The 16,937-nt window shown below is 40.3% G+C and overlaps 1 protein-coding gene across 2 annotated transcripts; it reads left to right on the top strand.

Moving 5' to 3' along the window:
• The first annotated feature begins 1,007 nt into the window (after window positions 1-1,007).
• Window positions 1,008-16,018, top strand: rbsn (rabenosyn, RAB effector). 2 transcript variants are annotated; one of them, XM_079826988.1, is made up of 12 exons: window positions 1,008-1,179; window positions 1,832-2,085; window positions 5,391-5,522; window positions 5,702-5,802; window positions 6,525-6,570; window positions 6,658-6,819; window positions 9,270-9,523; window positions 11,695-11,765; window positions 11,895-11,981; window positions 12,072-12,174; window positions 12,541-12,645; window positions 14,747-16,018. In XM_079826988.1, the coding sequence occupies exons 2-12, from the start codon at window positions 1,923-1,925 to the stop codon at window positions 15,719-15,721; spliced, it is 2,199 nt and encodes a 732-aa protein (XP_079683114.1). In that variant the 5' UTR covers window positions 1,008-1,179; window positions 1,832-1,922; the 3' UTR covers window positions 15,722-16,018. The 2 variants fall into 2 exon arrangements, with proteins under 2 accessions (XP_079683114.1, XP_079683115.1); XM_079826989.1 differs by lacking the exon at window positions 1,008-1,179 and having other exon boundaries at window positions 1,794-2,085; window positions 14,747-15,879.
• The last annotated feature ends 919 nt before the right edge of the window (window positions 16,019-16,937 follow it).

Below are 16,937 nucleotides of genomic sequence, written 5' to 3'. Positions count from 1 at the left end.
GCTCCATGAGTAAATTGGTACACATTTTCAATGGTCACAAATTTTCTGAACAACTATTGAAACTAGAAATGTATCTCTTTTTTTTTTTTTTATCAACACAACTGAACATTCCTGTCTAAATGTGCCATCAATATTCTGCATGTAACTCTAAAAGTATTAAATATATCTCAATATCCTTCTATATTCTCATTCTTAATAAACTTTTCTTTTGTAACCTTAATTTTAAAGGCCCTATATGATTCAGTCCCATAGATATAATGTGGCTCCATGCTCAAATGATTGAATATTTATTTACCTAGGGATATTAAATATCATCAACCTCTAATCAAAATGATAAAATGAAAAGTGTTTTTTTTTTTTTTTTTCCAGGGAGATACATGGCATAAAATTTGAAAGCATAATAATTGAATGTCTTTGAAATTTCAGCCAATAAAAGTTTTTATTTTATTAAATTTTTTTAAACAATGGCACTTAAAATTTTGAACTAAGTGTTGTTGCAGCATGTAGGCCTATGAATAAATAAAACTGCATAAACTAAAGAGAACTTAGAGGATTGCTTTTGGTGCTTGAGACTTTATTGGCTATTTTGTGTTTCAAAAATGAGTTCTTCAAAAATGGCTTTCATACGGAATGCTTCATTGATGTCTTAAATACAGGACGACTCCTATCCCCTATATAGTGTGCACTATATATGTGCCATTCAACATGCAGAAAATAGAAAATGTGTGAACAAGTGACGATTTCAGACGCAGCTTCAGCGTCTGTTTATAATGTAGGGGGCGGGGCTTCAGATTCTAGTGATGTCATCAAAATCATCGATCCATCGACGGTAGTGAGAGACTGTAAGTTTTGACGCTTTTATCTTCTAAATGCGAATTTTGTCATTGTTCTGGACTCTGGAGCACACTAGTTTATAGATAACAGTAAGACTTACATATTTATTCTAAAAGCCAAAAAACTTCAATTTTGATTTCATGGGGACTTTAATTTTGACACGCTGATGTGACGCGCATGCGCAGCTCCGTGTTCCTGTGATCACGCCTAGTAAACCGAGTCACACGATCATCTGTATGTTCACCGCTTTACTCTCCTTTTAAAGCGCTTTTATTCTTCATATCTTTAAGCTTTCACTCTTAAGAGGATGTTAAGAAAACCCAAAGCTTGTCGCTAAGGAATAAGGTAGATGAACGTGTTGTTTTCTCACCTGTCACTGTGTTTAGGCTAGGCCTGTTTACAAACTATCATACACTGGCAAGGGTGTTTACAACAGAGGACAAATACCTCGTTTATTCATTCGATGTAAGTTAACACACAATAACGGGAAAAATACTTTCTTCTGTGGAGATAAAATAGGTTTGATGTCAAAATCCACATAAGAGTGATGCTAAGCTAAGAAAAGGCTGTTAAATCACTCACAATGGGTCTGCTAATTAGTGAATTTTAGTTAACATGTAGATAATAGGAATGCATCCAGACCTTCAAAAAATTATATTTCCCCTAACGAGTACTGTAGATGTTGTCGTTAATGTCCTCTATATAAATTATGTTCAGTTGGTATTGTGATTTGCCTTAAAGGGACAGTTCACCCCAAAATTTTAATTTTCATCATTTACTCACCCTCAAACCTGTATGAGTTTATTTCTTCTCTTGAACACAAAATAGATATTTTGTAGAATGTTGATGGCACCCATTGACTTCCATAGTATTTTTTTTCCTTCTATGGAAGTCAATGGGTGCTGTCAACTTTTTTTGTATTTAAACACGTTCATCTTGAAATGACAGATAATGGATTATGCAATGCCAATATTAATATTTTGTTTTATTGTTTGAGTGATGGAGAGGGTCTGGGGTGGCCGGTGCTGTCAAACAGGTGCATCGTAATCTCAGAAGCATTGGATCCATCTTCTCACATCCAAACCCTGATGGCCTCCATCTACGCGCCCTCATTAGAGGACTCGGCTGAGGTGAAGGAGGGCTTCCTGTGCCCACTGTGTTTGAAAGACCTTCAGTCGTTCTACCAGCTACAGGGCCATTATGAAGAGGAGCACTCCGGAGACAACCGGCACGTCAGTGGTCAGCTGAAAAGTAAGTTGGAGTTAAAGGGATAATTCACTCAAAAATGAAAATGATCTCAAATTTGACTCACCCTCAAGCCATCCTAGGTGTATATGACATTATTCTTTCAGCCAAAAACAATCAGAGTTATTAAAGGGGTGGTTCCGTGTTTTTTTTCTAGGCTTGGATGTGTTTATGGGGCGCAGTATAACATGTCTTAATACTTCTTTTTTTTTTAAAACGCCATATTTTTTCCTATATTTGACCTTTATTCCACACCGCTGTCTCCACTGTCCTCTGAACGGCTCGTTTGCTTCCTGCTTCTGTGAAGCCCATCCCTCCGAAAAACGCAATGGTCTTAGATTGGTTAGATGGCCAAATGTAGTTTGTAGTTCTGCAACAGCTCTCTATCTTTCGTAATGACATGCGACATGGCCTCACCCACTTTGTTGCGTGTTCGCGGGGGCAGTGTTTATGTTAATAGCAAGGGTTTATGATGTCACCAACCCGAGAAGAAGCTTGTTGTAGTCCAAACCGGCTGTTTTTGTAGGCAATAAACTGCCATAACTTTAAAAGACAATATCTCCGTTTGCATTGAACTTTCAGCGCTGTAACTTTGCAGAGACTGTTTATGCTCAAGCAGCAACATTACACACTAACTAAAGTTAAAAAAGTGAAATCGCATGCAACCACCCCTTTAAATATATATAAAATATATGTTTTTTTCAATTGTAGTGTTTTAAAAAAGGTATTTAAAATAATAAACTAAGTGCAATGTAGTGTTGTCAAAATATAGTTTTTTATTTATTTATATCGATTAGGACTGGGTATCGATTCAGATGTTCCAATTTGATTTAGATTCACAAGCTCTCAAATCGATTTGATTTCTATTCTCGATTCAACTCAATGAATATAGATAATATAATTACTATATTTATAAAAAAGAACATAAGTGAACATAAGTTTACAAGTGGGTAATTAAAAATAAATTAAGAGCCACAAACCTGTATATTAAACTTTTTATTTTAGGTACACTTGGGTACATTAAAACAGAACCCATCTCTATATTTCGAATGCATGCAATTATGTTAATTACAATACAATTTTGATGCAAGATGAAAAATGTATGCTGAAAAAAGTCAGAACTGTCGCATTCCTTGATCAAACAGGATCGTGTTTTTTTATTTTTAAAGAAAAAAGATTCATAAAATCTTACAACATTAGCTGTAACATGGAGGCTGCAAGCCAATGAACAATGTAGGACAACTAATACTGGCTTATTTGTGATAGTTCACCCAAAAATAAAAAATTGTCATCATTTATGCATGTATTCACCATGTATACTTTTTTTTTTTTTTTTTTTTTTTTTTAATAAAGCCAAATAAAGCCGCCTTTCAATACTAAATTGAATTGTTTTTCGCTGCTTTTTGCACTTAAACAGTCAAATACACACAAAATAATGTCAACATTTTAGTCTTGGCGAGTATTCACGCAAACACAGTCAGTTCTGTTTTAACTAAAGAAAACGCATGCATAACAGTTTATTGGATCCGTTCATCAGGTCTTAAAGTGACAGCAGGTTTATTAGTTTATTAAACCTGCTGCCAAATTATGAGATAATATTAAAAATATCTATATGGCAGTTTTCCCCCATTATAAACTGGCCAGTGAAAATACTGAGTGGCTAGTGACTGAAAACCACTAGCCACAGTGACTGATAGTATATTATGCATCATACCTCAAACTCCTCCATTATGTGTGACTTAAGTGTGTGTGATGATGTTACAGGGTGTTGCAAATTAATGGATTTTGTCAGTCTTTAGTTCAGAAGACCAACATTTAACATATTGACCAGGCTTTTATGAGTACAGGACAGGTTAATTCATAATTTGTTACATTTATATAGCGTTTTTCTAGGCACTCAAAGCGCTTTACATATAGAAGGGGGAATCACCACCAATGTGCAGGTGGAGGTCATCCACCTGGATGATGCGACCGCAGCCATATTGCGCCAGAACGCCCACCACACACCAGCTTATTGGTGGAGAGGAGACTGAGTGATGAAGCCAATCGTATATATATATATATATATATATATATATATATATATATATATATGGGGATGATTAGGAGGCCATGATGGACAGGGGCCAATAGGCAAATTTGGCCAGGATGCCGGGGTTACACACCTACTCTTTATCGAAGGACATCCTGGGATTTTTAATGACCACAGAGAGTCAGGACCTGTTTTAATGTCTCATCCGAAGGACGGTGCTTGTTACAGTACAGTGTCCCCATCGGTATACTGGGGTGTTAGGACCCACACAGACCACAGGGTGAGCACCCCCTGCTGGGCTCACTAACACCTCTACCAGCAGCAACCTGGTTTTCCCAGTTGGTCTCCCATCCAGGTACTGACCAGCCTCAGCCCTGCTTAGCATCAGTGGGAAACCAGTCTTGGGCTACAGGGTGATATGGCTGCTTTTTTAATACCGTGTCTACACTGGATGCAACAAAGCGACCATTGCAAATCCATTCGTTCTTCATGTCAGAAGAAGCATGAGTGCTTGAGATGCATCAAAACCAGATCCAAAGCAAACATTTTTTTTGCTTAAATAGGGTGCTCAACAAGGGAAATAATAAAAAGCAGAGAAAAAGTTGGCACACCACGGCTCCAAAAAAAAAAAAAAGTAATACTCCCACACAGATGGTTACGTTTCTAGCATGTAGGCTCTTCATCTGATGTGCTTGAGATGCATCAGAAATAGAACAGGGCTTCAAACGAGTCGTCAGTCTTATTTCCTGCACAAACCTATGTAGGTTTGTAACTAATTTGCATAATGCCAGCCTCTGGTCTTGATTGGCTGAACAGCGTCTCTTTGCTCCGCCCTCAAACACTGTAGTTGTGTCTGAGACTGGAAGAGTTTGGTTCGTGTTGTTCATGTGAGACGCTGTTTTCTGCTGCCAGAGCAAATCCACTTTGATGAGATTGATACGGTAAAACCCACGCCATCGTTACTGTTCGTATCACTGTGTGTCAAGAGCTGACATTTGCTTTCTGACCAATCACAAGAGACTAGGCCGTCTGACCAATCAGAGCAGAGCAGCTCTCAGAGAGGCGGGGTTTAGAGAGACTTTGATCGAACAGTTTCAGACACTGTGAGAAAAGAAAAGGTGTTTTTTGACATTGAATGCATGTAAAACTATTGTAAGTGACAAATTAGAACCTTTAAAATAGCATTAATAGGGGTACAAGTCATGCTTATTTAAGCATTTGCTTTATTTTATGTCATTAGTAAGTGACATATTCAGTTGTATTGTTCATTGTTTCTCAGGCCTGGTGCAAAAGGCGAAGAAAGCCAAAGACAAGCTGTTAAAGCGGGACGGAGATGAGCGGACAGACAGCGGCTATGAATCGTTTTATTATGGAGGAGTGGACCCGTACATGTGGGAGCCGCAGGAGCTCGGTAAGACCCTTACTACCAAAGACAGATGTATAACATTCTTCAAGAAGTCATTCACATTGCTTTCAGTGCTGTTCAGGTAAATGTTGGTAGTTTTACTGTACAAGCTGTTCCTGGATCATTGGGTGTTGACTACAGTCAGCTTTCATTGTCAGACTGTAATGTGTGTTCTGTTAAAACAGGAGCCACCCGGAGTCACTTGGATTCTTTCAAGAAGCAAAGAGCTGCAAGAATCGACCATTATGTCATTGAAGTCAATAAATGCATTATACGACTGGAAAAGGTGAATGTTTGAGTAAATGATCCTAGTAATCTAATTTTCATGAATGTTCAAAGTGCCCCTGAATGCTATTTTAAAGATTCCTAAGCTTGTTTTGGAGTCTCATGCATCAAAGGTCAAAAAATGTTTTTCCCATACTATATATTGCACATCACCTCATTTCTAAAAGAGTGTGAAAACGGTCTCTCTAAACCCCTCCTTTCTGTGAGCCTGCTCATTATCATATCTGAATGTCAGCTCTTGACACACAGTGATACGAACTGTAACGATGGCGTGGGTTTTACCGTATCAATTTCATCAAAGTGGTTTTGCCGTGAATCAGATACCTCTCTGCAGCCCTGAGTCTAGAGCGATGTTCACGGATGACATCGGACAGCCGGGGGGCAAAAGGGGTGGTGCGTGCTGGTCTGGATGAAATGGGGCAAAAGTTATCTAAGCACGATGTTAGAGTGGAGCAAAGAGTGTCAGTAGCACTGTTAGTGTCCAGTGCTGAAAACTGAGTGGGTGGAGGAAGTGAGGATGAAACCATAGTGGATAGGCAAGAGGGAGAGAGTGAGCGTAGGCCAAAAGGTGACCTGTGGAGGAGTGTGTGTTGTCAGGAGGCAGTATGATGTTAAAAGCAAGTTTTAACAGTCTGATATATTCAGATAATGTGTTAAATCTTTAATAGAACTGTATATTCAATCAAATTGTTTCACATTTCTACTTTTGCTTTCCATTTCCAGCTAACCTCCTTTGACAGAACCAGCATGGATGCAGCGCAAATAAGATGTATGTGAACAAAATATCAAAAATGTGCTGTGTACCATTGAAGTGATAAGTGAAAATTTGACTACTATGTTTCTTTTGTGTTTTCAGCGCTTGAGAAATCGGTGGTTTCGTGGGTGAATGACCAGGATGTGCCGTTTTGCCCTGATTGTGGGGGCAAATTCAACATCCGCAACCGCCGCCACCATTGCCGGCTCTGTGGGTCCATTATGTGCAGAAAGTGCACAGAGTTTTTGCCGCTAACACTGGCATGTGAGTTACACATGTTTAGATGCGTTAGATTAAAACCTCTGGTGCTCCTCATTTAGGGGTCAGGGGTCACACTCATACTCAAAAATGGTCAAACACCTCAAATGTAACCCCTACCCCCCCGATTAATTTCATAATGCATAAAATGTAATATATTGTTGTTCGATAATATATATTTAGGAAATGTTATGGTACTAAGTAATATTTATGCAATAACTATGATCCATTTGTTTCCAATTTTTACAATATAATTTTTATTTAATTAACCCTTTCATTGCTGTTTGCATGTTTGGTGATCTGTAGATTGTCCCCCCAAAATTCCAAAATCACATCCACAAAAATCATAGCATTACGATGAAGTGAACAAAAGTGACTAAAAACCACCAGAGGGCTTTTTTTTTTACTTGCATAGAATGCAATGCATATGCTTTTTTCCAGAAATAGTGAGTTGCCTTTCTGTCCTGCATTTTCAGATACAATACCCCATTCTAACTGAAATGTTACTGATTTGAAAGAGTCTATATAGTAGTGATGAGAAGTCCAATTGACTTCCGTGAATCTGTTCTTTCACATGTGAGTAAAGTGACATATATCTGACACAATAAAGTCATTGCCCCTGTATCTCTTGCTCCAGAGCAAGCAGTTCATAGTAAAAGCATTTTAGAGACCAAGTTGTCCGTCTTTTTCAGAGTTAATCATAACCCCTGGACTAAACCATGAGTTCACAGAGAACATTTATAATTACTTTAATTAAATCGCAATCTTTAAGCTATATTTCAATTGACAGATTCTTTGCTAAAGCAATGCACAAAACACAACGTTAGAGATCTTCATTATAATATACACTAAATTGCCTAAAGTTTTACATGCACATGAACTTTAGTGACATCCCATTCTTAATCTGTAGGGTTTAATATGGAGTTGGCCCACCCTTTACAGCTATAACAGCTTCAACTCTTCTGGGAAGGCTTTCCACAAGGTTTAGGAGTGTGTTTATGGGAATTATTTACCATTCTTCTAGAAGCGCATTTGTGAGGTCAGGCACTGATCAGTGATGTTGGACGAGAAGGCCTGGCTCGCAGTCTCCGCTCTAATTCATCCCAAAGGTGTTCTTACAGGTTGAGGTCACGACTCTGTGCAGGCCAGTCAAGTTCCTCCACACCAAACTCGTTCATCCATGTCTTTATGGACCTTGCTTTGTGCGCAGTCATGTTGGAACAGGAAGGGGCCATCCACAAACTGTTCCCACAAAGTTGGGAGCATGAAATCGTCCAAAATGTCCTTTCAAGAGTTCCTTTCACTGGAACTAAGGGGCCAAGCCCACCCCCTGAAAAACAACCCCACACCATAATCCCCCTCCACCAAACTTTACACTTGGCACAATGCAGTCAGGCACGTAACGTTCTCCTGGCAACCGCCAAACCCAGACTCATCCATCGGATTGCCAGACAGAGAAGCGTGATTGGTCACTTCGGAGAACACGTCTCCACTGCTCTAGAGTCCAGTGGCGGCGTGCTTTACCTACTGCACCCCTCGCTTTGCATTGCGCTTGTGATTGTAAGGCTTGGATGAGCTGCTCAGCCATGGAAACCCATTCCATGAAGCTCTCTACACACTGTTCTTGAGCTAATCTGAAGGCCACATGAAGTTTGGAGGTCTGTAGCTATTGACTCTGCAGAAAGTTGGTGATTTCTGGGCACTGTGAGCCTCAGCATGCGCTGACCCCATTCTGTGATTTTACGTGGCCTACCACTTCGTGGCTGAGTTGCTGTTGTTCCCAATTGCTTCCCCTTTGTTATATCACTAACAGTTGAGCGTGGAATATTTAGTAGTGAGGACATTTGAACGGAATGGACAAACGAATGGATTATTGCACAGGTGGCAACCTATCACGGCTTGAATTCACTGAGCTCCTGAGAGCGACACATTCTTTCACAAATGTTTGTAGAAGCGTCTGCATGCCTAGCGCTTGATTTTATACACCTGTGGCCATGGACATGATTGGAACACCTGAATTCAATGATTTGGAGGGTTGTCCCAATACTTGTTCAATATAGTGTATTTAATAAATATACTTCTTAAGACATGTTATTGTAAGAGAAATAGTTTTTGATTTATTGTGAAACTGTTGCGGGACAGATTAGGCTGTGGTGGGCCACTTAGGCAATTAAGACAGTTCTCAGTTCAGTGTTTTGTTGACTCAAGAACTGCTTCTATCAAATTCGCAAACTGTCTGGAACAAAAGAGTTGCAAAAGCAGATATCAATAGTCTTTAGAATAAATTACTCTACCATTCAAGTCACATTTGAGAGAATGGTTAATTGAGCGACTGCTGACTAGTCGGGACGTGAACTTTTTCAAGCAATTAAGTGTGATTTAGTACTTTTAACTACTGGTAGGTCATCCTGAGCAGGTTGGTCAGATTTTCAGAACGGACTGTAATGTGCTTTCAGATAAATTAACCAGTGGAGCCAGGGAGGCGCTGTGGGCTCCTGGCCAGAGTGGCTCTCCAGGAAGCACAGGCCCGGTGATGCAGCAGACTCTTCGCCGCGGCTCCATTAGCAGCATCTCGTCTGTCACTTCTGTGCTGGAGGAGAAAGATGAGGACCGCGTGCGCTGTTGCCATCACTGCATGGACGCACTGCTCCGGCATCAGCGCAAACTGGAGGAAAAAGATCACGTGCCGGATATCGTCAAACTCTATGAGGTACAAACTTGTTTAGGGCTAGGGATTCCGCTTCTTTCTCTCATTCGTATGTGGGGGAACGCAGCGCTGTTTTATCATATTACACACATTTGAGTGTGTTGAATGTTATAATGCTACTCTGTGCGTTCGCTCGGCGCTACTATAAGACACTTGTTCCCACTGCATTGAGCTAGATCCATATTATAGGCATGCTAAAACATGGTACTTGCGTTAAATCAAGAACACCAGATTTAAGGTGTTTGAGCTGTTGAACAGTGATTCGTTTTCTGTCCATGAATGATCCAAACAGTTGCTCACCTGTCTAATAAAACACATCTTATATTAAAGCAACTTTGGTGTTTCCATGGTTTCTACAAAATAAAACCGTGAAATCGAGTGATCGATGATGTCATTGATAGGCGACTCACGGTCTGTGTCCTGGTTAAATAGCTTATTTCTCTGGATTTTAAACATTCTTGGAAACATTTGGGATAAAGTACACAAGTCGACAAAATATATAACATTGTTCTAGTGGTTTTTGGATATTTTAATCCAAGTATCTTACATATTGTGCCTTCAAAAAAATGACAATTGTGTTAATTAGAAGTTAAAATGGTTTTGGAGACCACGTCTTCTTGATGTTCTCCATGGAAATATTAAAACATGGCATTCTCAGCTTAGATAGCCATGAGACTTTGAAAACATGTTATTTTTCTTTCTTCTTTTGAATGATCCTGCATGGTGCGTCCCAATTTGTGTACTTATGAACTATTCTATGCCGTTGTTTTGTATAAATATTGTGAGTAGTGTGTTCACTGAAAATTCCAAATAGTTCACTTTATTAATCTGGATGATTCACCTAATGTGGAATGGTGGACACTTCATGCACTCGACTGTCACAGGATTAAAGGGTTAATTCCCCCTCATGTTTCAAACATGTATGACTTTTGTTTATCTTCGTAACACAAAGATATTTTTAATTAAATCCAAGCCAATTCTGTACTCTCCATTGACAGCTATGCAACTGTCACTTTGACGCTTCAAAATTACCGTAAAAATAATCCATTTGAATTGAACGGTTTAGTCAATTTTCTGAAGAGACACAATCGCTTTATATGTTGATAATATTTAATTTAGGTTTTTATTCACATATAAACATTGATACACAAACATAAACAGAAGCCCAACCAAACCTGCTTGACGCAATGTCCAAACTTAACAAAACATATATACTGAGGACACACGCCAAGTTGCGTCAAGATTGCACCTATAGGGGGTGCTACAACAACAAAAAAACTAAAAAAAAAACAACTGCAAAACTGCAGCTTTTGTGGGGTGTTCCTGGTCTGCAGTCGTCAGTATCAAAAGTGCTCCAAGGAAGGAACAGTGGTGAACCGGCGACAGGGTCATGGAGCACGTGAGCATCAGAACTGGACCACGGAGCAATGGAAGAAGGTGGCCTGGTCTGATGAATCACGAATTGCTTTATATCACGTGGATGGCCGGGTGCGTTGCTTACCTGGGGAACACATGGCACCAGGATACACTATGGGAAGAAGGCAAGCCGGCGGAGGCAGTGTGATATTCATGCAATGTTCTGCTGGGAAACCTTGGGTCCTGCCATCCATGTGGATGTTACTTTGACACGTACCACCTACCTAAGCATTGCAGACCATGTACACCCTTTCTTGGAAACGGTATTCCCTGGTGTCTGTGGCTCTTTCAGCAGATAATGCGCCTGCCACAAAGCAAAAATGGTTCAGGAATGCTTTGAGGAGCACGAGTTTGAGGTGTTGACTTGGCCTCCGAAACCCCCAGATCTCAATCCAATTGAGCATCTGTGGGATGTGCCGAACAAACAAGTCCGATCCATGGAGGCCCTACCTCGCAACTTACAGGACTTAAAGGATCTGCTGCTAACATCTTGGTGCCAGATACCACAGCACACCTTCAGGGGTCTAGTGGAGTCCATGCCTCGATGGGTCAGGGCTGTTTTGGCAGCAAAAGCGGGACCAACACAAATATTAGGAATGTAATGTAATGCCTGATCGGTGTATATATAATTGATCTATTCGTCCACATGGGTGCTTGGACCCTGATGATTGCTGCATGCCATCTATGTGTTGTTGTGATTGTATCTCTTAATGTACAGTATAGACTTTACCATAGTATTGTATGTGTTCGCTGTGCAGAGGTTAAGGACGTGCATGGAGAAAGTTGAAGCAAAGGCTCCAGAGTACACACGCATGGCAGAGTCTCTCAAGTAAGACCTTAACTTCAGCTCTAAGCAAAGCACTACTAATGTGCATTTCTTCACTTATTTAACGATCTTATGATCTTACAGAGAATGGATATATACAGTGTGTGTATACTTCATTTTCTTTTCCTCTAGTGCCGGGGAGACGACCTATAGTCTTGAGAATGCTGCTGGACTGAGGATGGAGATACAGAAATACTACGAGCTCATTGATGTTCTGAGGTACACTGAAGACACTTACTGTATGATGTGATGGCTGGATCTAAATCAGGATTCTCAGAATGCATTTTTGTGGGTTTCTATTGGCATTAGTAAGAAGATACTCACACTCGGGGTAAAAGATGAGGTCCAGCCTCACCCGAAAGCCCTGCAGCTGCAGAGGATGGTGCGCTACACGGCTACGCTTTTCATACAGGTGATGCAAACAACATCTTATGTAACTTCTGAAGGGTATGTTTACATATTTCCCAAAAGACAAAATAACAAGAAGTTAAACTGTTTAAATGTTATCTTAATGTAGTGGCTTGCCTTCTTGAGCATCTGTGAATGTTCACACTTTTTCTAATACTCCCCTCATTTTCCTAAGTGTGAAATTCTGGGTCTCCACATTATATCGCCACTGTGCAGAAATAGCTTGGCTATGGCAGTACTGAGAAATGTAATTCTCATGATCCCTCCTATATATTTTTAAATGTTAAACATCTTGCAGGTTTACAAACGTATGGGTGCAACTGTAGACAAAGGTAGAAGCTCACATTCAACACTTTCTTACATCCCATAGGAGAAACTGCTGGGTCTGACGTCCCTCCCCACCAAGGAGAAACACGAGGAGCTTAAAGAGAAGAGAAAAGAGGAGCTGGAGAAAAGGGCTCAGCAGGAGAGACAGGTGAGAGAACATATTCTGTTTCTGATAATCAAAAAACACAGTTTGGTGATCAGTTTTTCTTTATGCGGAATGAAAGACGAGTGCAACTTCAGTTTTCTTCTCTATTGTGCTGTATATCCGAGTGAAACACTTCTGGAACAAGAACAAATGTAGGGCGGGGCTTGATTTTGTCTGTGGGGAATTGATTGGATGGTTGTGCTTTGCTATTGGTGATGTTAGGGTATGTGTATATATAAACAGTATGGGTGTATTAATGCACTCATGTTACAATTTGGTTCGATACACAATGCTTTGAGCAAAGTTAAAATAAGTTAAAATGGTAAGCTCTTTTCAAAAAATTACTTTGAACACATAAAATAAACAGTTATCTGATAGTAGTGTTAATTAAAATGCTAAATTTGGGATTACATCTTATAGAAAGAAAAGTATGCTGCACCCCTAATGGAGTATGGGAATATATTGCTGCACCCCTAATGGAGTATGGGAATATATTGCTACACCCCTAATGGAGTATGGGAATATATTGCTACACCCCTAATGGAGTATGGGAATATATTGCTACACCCCTAATGGAGTATGGGAATATATTGCTGCACCCCTAATGGAGTATGGGAATATATTGCTACACCCCTAATGGAGTATGGGAATATATTGCTACACCCCTAATGGAGTATGGGAATATATTGCTACACCCCTAATGGAGTATGGGAATATATTGCTACACCCCTAATGGAGTATGGGAATATATTGCTACACCCCTAATGGAGTATGGGAATATATTGCTACACCCCTAATGGAGTATGGGAATATATTGCTGCACCCCTAATGGAGTATGGGAATATATTGCTACACCCCTAATGGAGTATGGGAATATATTGCTACACCCCTAATGGAGTATGGGAATATATTGCTGCACCCCTAATGGAGTATGGGAATATATTGCTACACCCCTAATGGAGTATGGGAATATATTGCTACACCCCTAATGGAGTATGGGAATATATTGCTACACCCCTAATGGAGTATGGGAATATATTGCTACACCCCTAATGGAGTATGGGAATATATTGCTACACCCCTAATGGAGTATGGGAATATATTGCTACACCCCTAATGGAGTATGGGAATATATTGCTACACCCCTAATGGAGTATGGGAATATATTGCTACACCCCTAATGGAGTATGGGAATATATTGCTGCACCCCTAATGGAGTATGGGAATATATTGCTACACCCCTAATGGAGTATGGGAATATATTGCTACACCCCTAATGGAGTATGGGAATATATTGCTACACCCCTAATGGAGTATGGGAATATATTGCTACACCCCTAATGGAGTATGGGAATATATTGCTACACCCCTAATGGAGTATGGGAATATATTGCTACACCCCTAATAGAGTATGGGAATATATTGCTGCACCCCTAATAGAGTATGGGAATATATTGCTGCACCCCTAATAGAGTATGGAGTATGGGAATATATTGCTACACAACGTTATAAACGTTGTGACAGACAAGTAGAATCTAAATGAAAGTCTAAAGCTGTCCACGTATTTCTCCGCTTTGGACAGATTCAGGTTCCAATTCCAATTAACTTGTTAATTAATCGCATTATGCATTTATTCTAACGAAGCTGTTGATGAATTTGATTATTCAAATCAGTGAATTTACATTAACAATCAGTTCAGTGAATCAATAATGAATCTGATTGATTCATCTGTAGTTTACATATGAATTTCAAATAAATAAGTTATATTTTTAATTCTTGTACAATAACAGCTGGATTAAAAGCTGGTCAGAAAGTAATTGTTTGATGCAGTTAATTATTTTGCAGGTCATATATTCCATATTCTGGAAAATAGGTTTCATTACATCAGGTCTTTTGCATGTGTTTTGTTGAGAATAGTGCCGTTTTACTTAAAATACCTTTAAGGGAGCGAGCATGTTCATCTCCTTTTCACTAACATTCGGATGTTTAAATTGAATAAAATGCCAACAATAAAAAAAAAGCAATGAGATCTGTTTTCCTGCCTGTTCATGAGATGTTTGGCATAAAGCGTATCGTAACTCTGTTTTTGTCTTGCACAATCTAGGCAGGCCTGGAGGCGCATAAACGCAGATTGGAAAATGAAAAGAACCGACCGGCCCTCAGTGCAAACGGGGATGTTCCCGGTCCACGCATGACCAAAGCTGCCGGCTGGCTTCCACAATCCGACACTCTTCACACTCGCTCGGAGCTGGACGACCCTCTTCTGCAGCAGATCAACAACATCGAGTCCTTCTTACGGCAGGCGCGCTCCGCCAACCGCACCGATGAAGTGGCCATGCTGGAGGAGAACCTGCGGCAGCTTCAGGACGAGTTCGACGCTCAACAGACCAGTCGAGCCATCCGGCTTTCACAGAGGCTGGCCGAGGAGACGGACCTTCAGCAGAGCCAGATCGAACATCTACAGCAAAGAGAGCTGGAGCACAGAGCCCACACTAAAACCTCCTCAGACTTCAGAGAGCGGGAAACGGCTCAAACAAGAGAGGAGGATGGCGAAAGTTTGAGTGGAAGCTCTGGGTCTTTCTCACGGCTGTTAGGAAACTCTCCACCCTCGGAAAGACAGAGAGAGAAACATACGCCGACTCCACCAGCCAGAAACCCCTTCAATGAGGAGCATTTCTCTCCAGTGGAGGAAAAACCAACAAACTCTCAGACGGCCAATGGAAAGAAAGAGTACAACCCATTCGAGGACGAGAATGACGAGGAAGAGGAAGCTCCAGAAACGGGTAAAGCCAAGTCGCCTAGAAATCCCTTTGAAGATGAAGATTACGATGATGGAGGGAACCCTTTTAAAGAGGAGATTCCAGCTGCGTCAACCAATCCGTTTGATGAAGATGATGATGAGGATCGCACGGCAGTTGATGACACGATTGAGGAAGAGCTGCTGCTACAACAGATCGATAACATCCGGGCGTATATCTTCGACGCCAAGCTTAGCGGACGTTCCGATGAAGTGGAGCTTTTGTCGGAGAACCTGAAGGAGCTGCAGCGCACACTACAAGAGCAGAAAAGAAAAAAATAGCGGCCGACACGACCGCTTTCAGCTACAAACATGCTACTGATGCACTAAAACGTGAAACAAAGGAGAATTTTCTGTGCGAGAAAAGTCGTAGGAACACAAAGACAGAGAATTGTAATCAAATTGCATTGAATTTGCAATTGAATAAATTCAACAACGACAAAAAAAAGCATTGGTAAATATTCATGTAATGCGAACAAAACCTTGTTATTTTCCATTTAACAGGTAGTCTCAAGTCATATAAATGGGTAGGTTTTTATGCAAAACGTATCTGAAGTAAAGCTTCTGTTTAACAAAGTCAGTATTTCGTGCACAAAGCTACTTTGAGCTACATCAGCCTGCAGCTTTGAATCATTTTCTTATGATATTGAGCTAATGGATAAGCACATTTCACTGAACAGAAATCGTGGGCCCGTATTCTTAAAGCTTCTAAGAATCCTCTCAGAAAGCTCCTAATTTACCTTAAAAACTTCTACGTAGGAGTCTTGGCTCAAAGGAACACTAGAGTTAAACAGTTGAGTTTTACCGTTTTTGAATCCATTCAGCCGATCTCCGGGTCTGGCGGTAGCACTTTTAGCATAGCTTAGCATAGATCATTGAATCTGATTAGACCGTTAGCATCTCGCTAAAAAAAATGACCAAAGAGTTTCGATATATTTCCCATTTAAAACTTGACTCTTCTGTAGTTACACCGTGTACTAAGGCCGACGGAAAATGCAAAGTTGTGATTTTTCTAGGCCGATATGGCTAAGAACTATACTCTCATTCCTGCGTAATAATCAAGGAACTTTGCTGCTGTACAATGGGTGCAGCGCCGCAATGATATTATGCAGCGCCTGAAAATAGACTAACTTCTGTCAACATAACCAACGGGCTGGGGACTATTTACAAATCGCAACTTTTCATTTTCCGTCGGTCTTAGTACACGATGTAACTACAGAAGTGTCAAGTTTTAAATAGGAAAAATAACTCTTTGATAATTTTTTTGGAGTGAGATGCTAACGGTCTAATCAGATTCAATGATCTATGCTAAGCTATGCTAAAAGTGCTACCGCCAGACCCAGAGATCGGCTGAATGGATTCGAAAACTTTAAAACTCAACTCTAGGGGAGTTGGAAAATGAGCCTATTTTCAAAAAAAGTGGAGCGATTCGGGACCGATCTGAGAGCAACTCTGCGCTAGGAAAAAATATAAAAGCAGCGACGCAAAATTGCTGTAT

Source organism: Gobio gobio, assembly GCF_949357685.1.
Source record: "Gobio gobio genome assembly, chromosome: 10".
Classification (NCBI taxonomy): domain Eukaryota; kingdom Metazoa; phylum Chordata; class Actinopteri; order Cypriniformes; family Gobionidae; genus Gobio; species Gobio gobio.
Note: the sequence above shows the minus strand (reverse complement) of the source record. Positions and strands in the feature narration are given on the sequence as shown.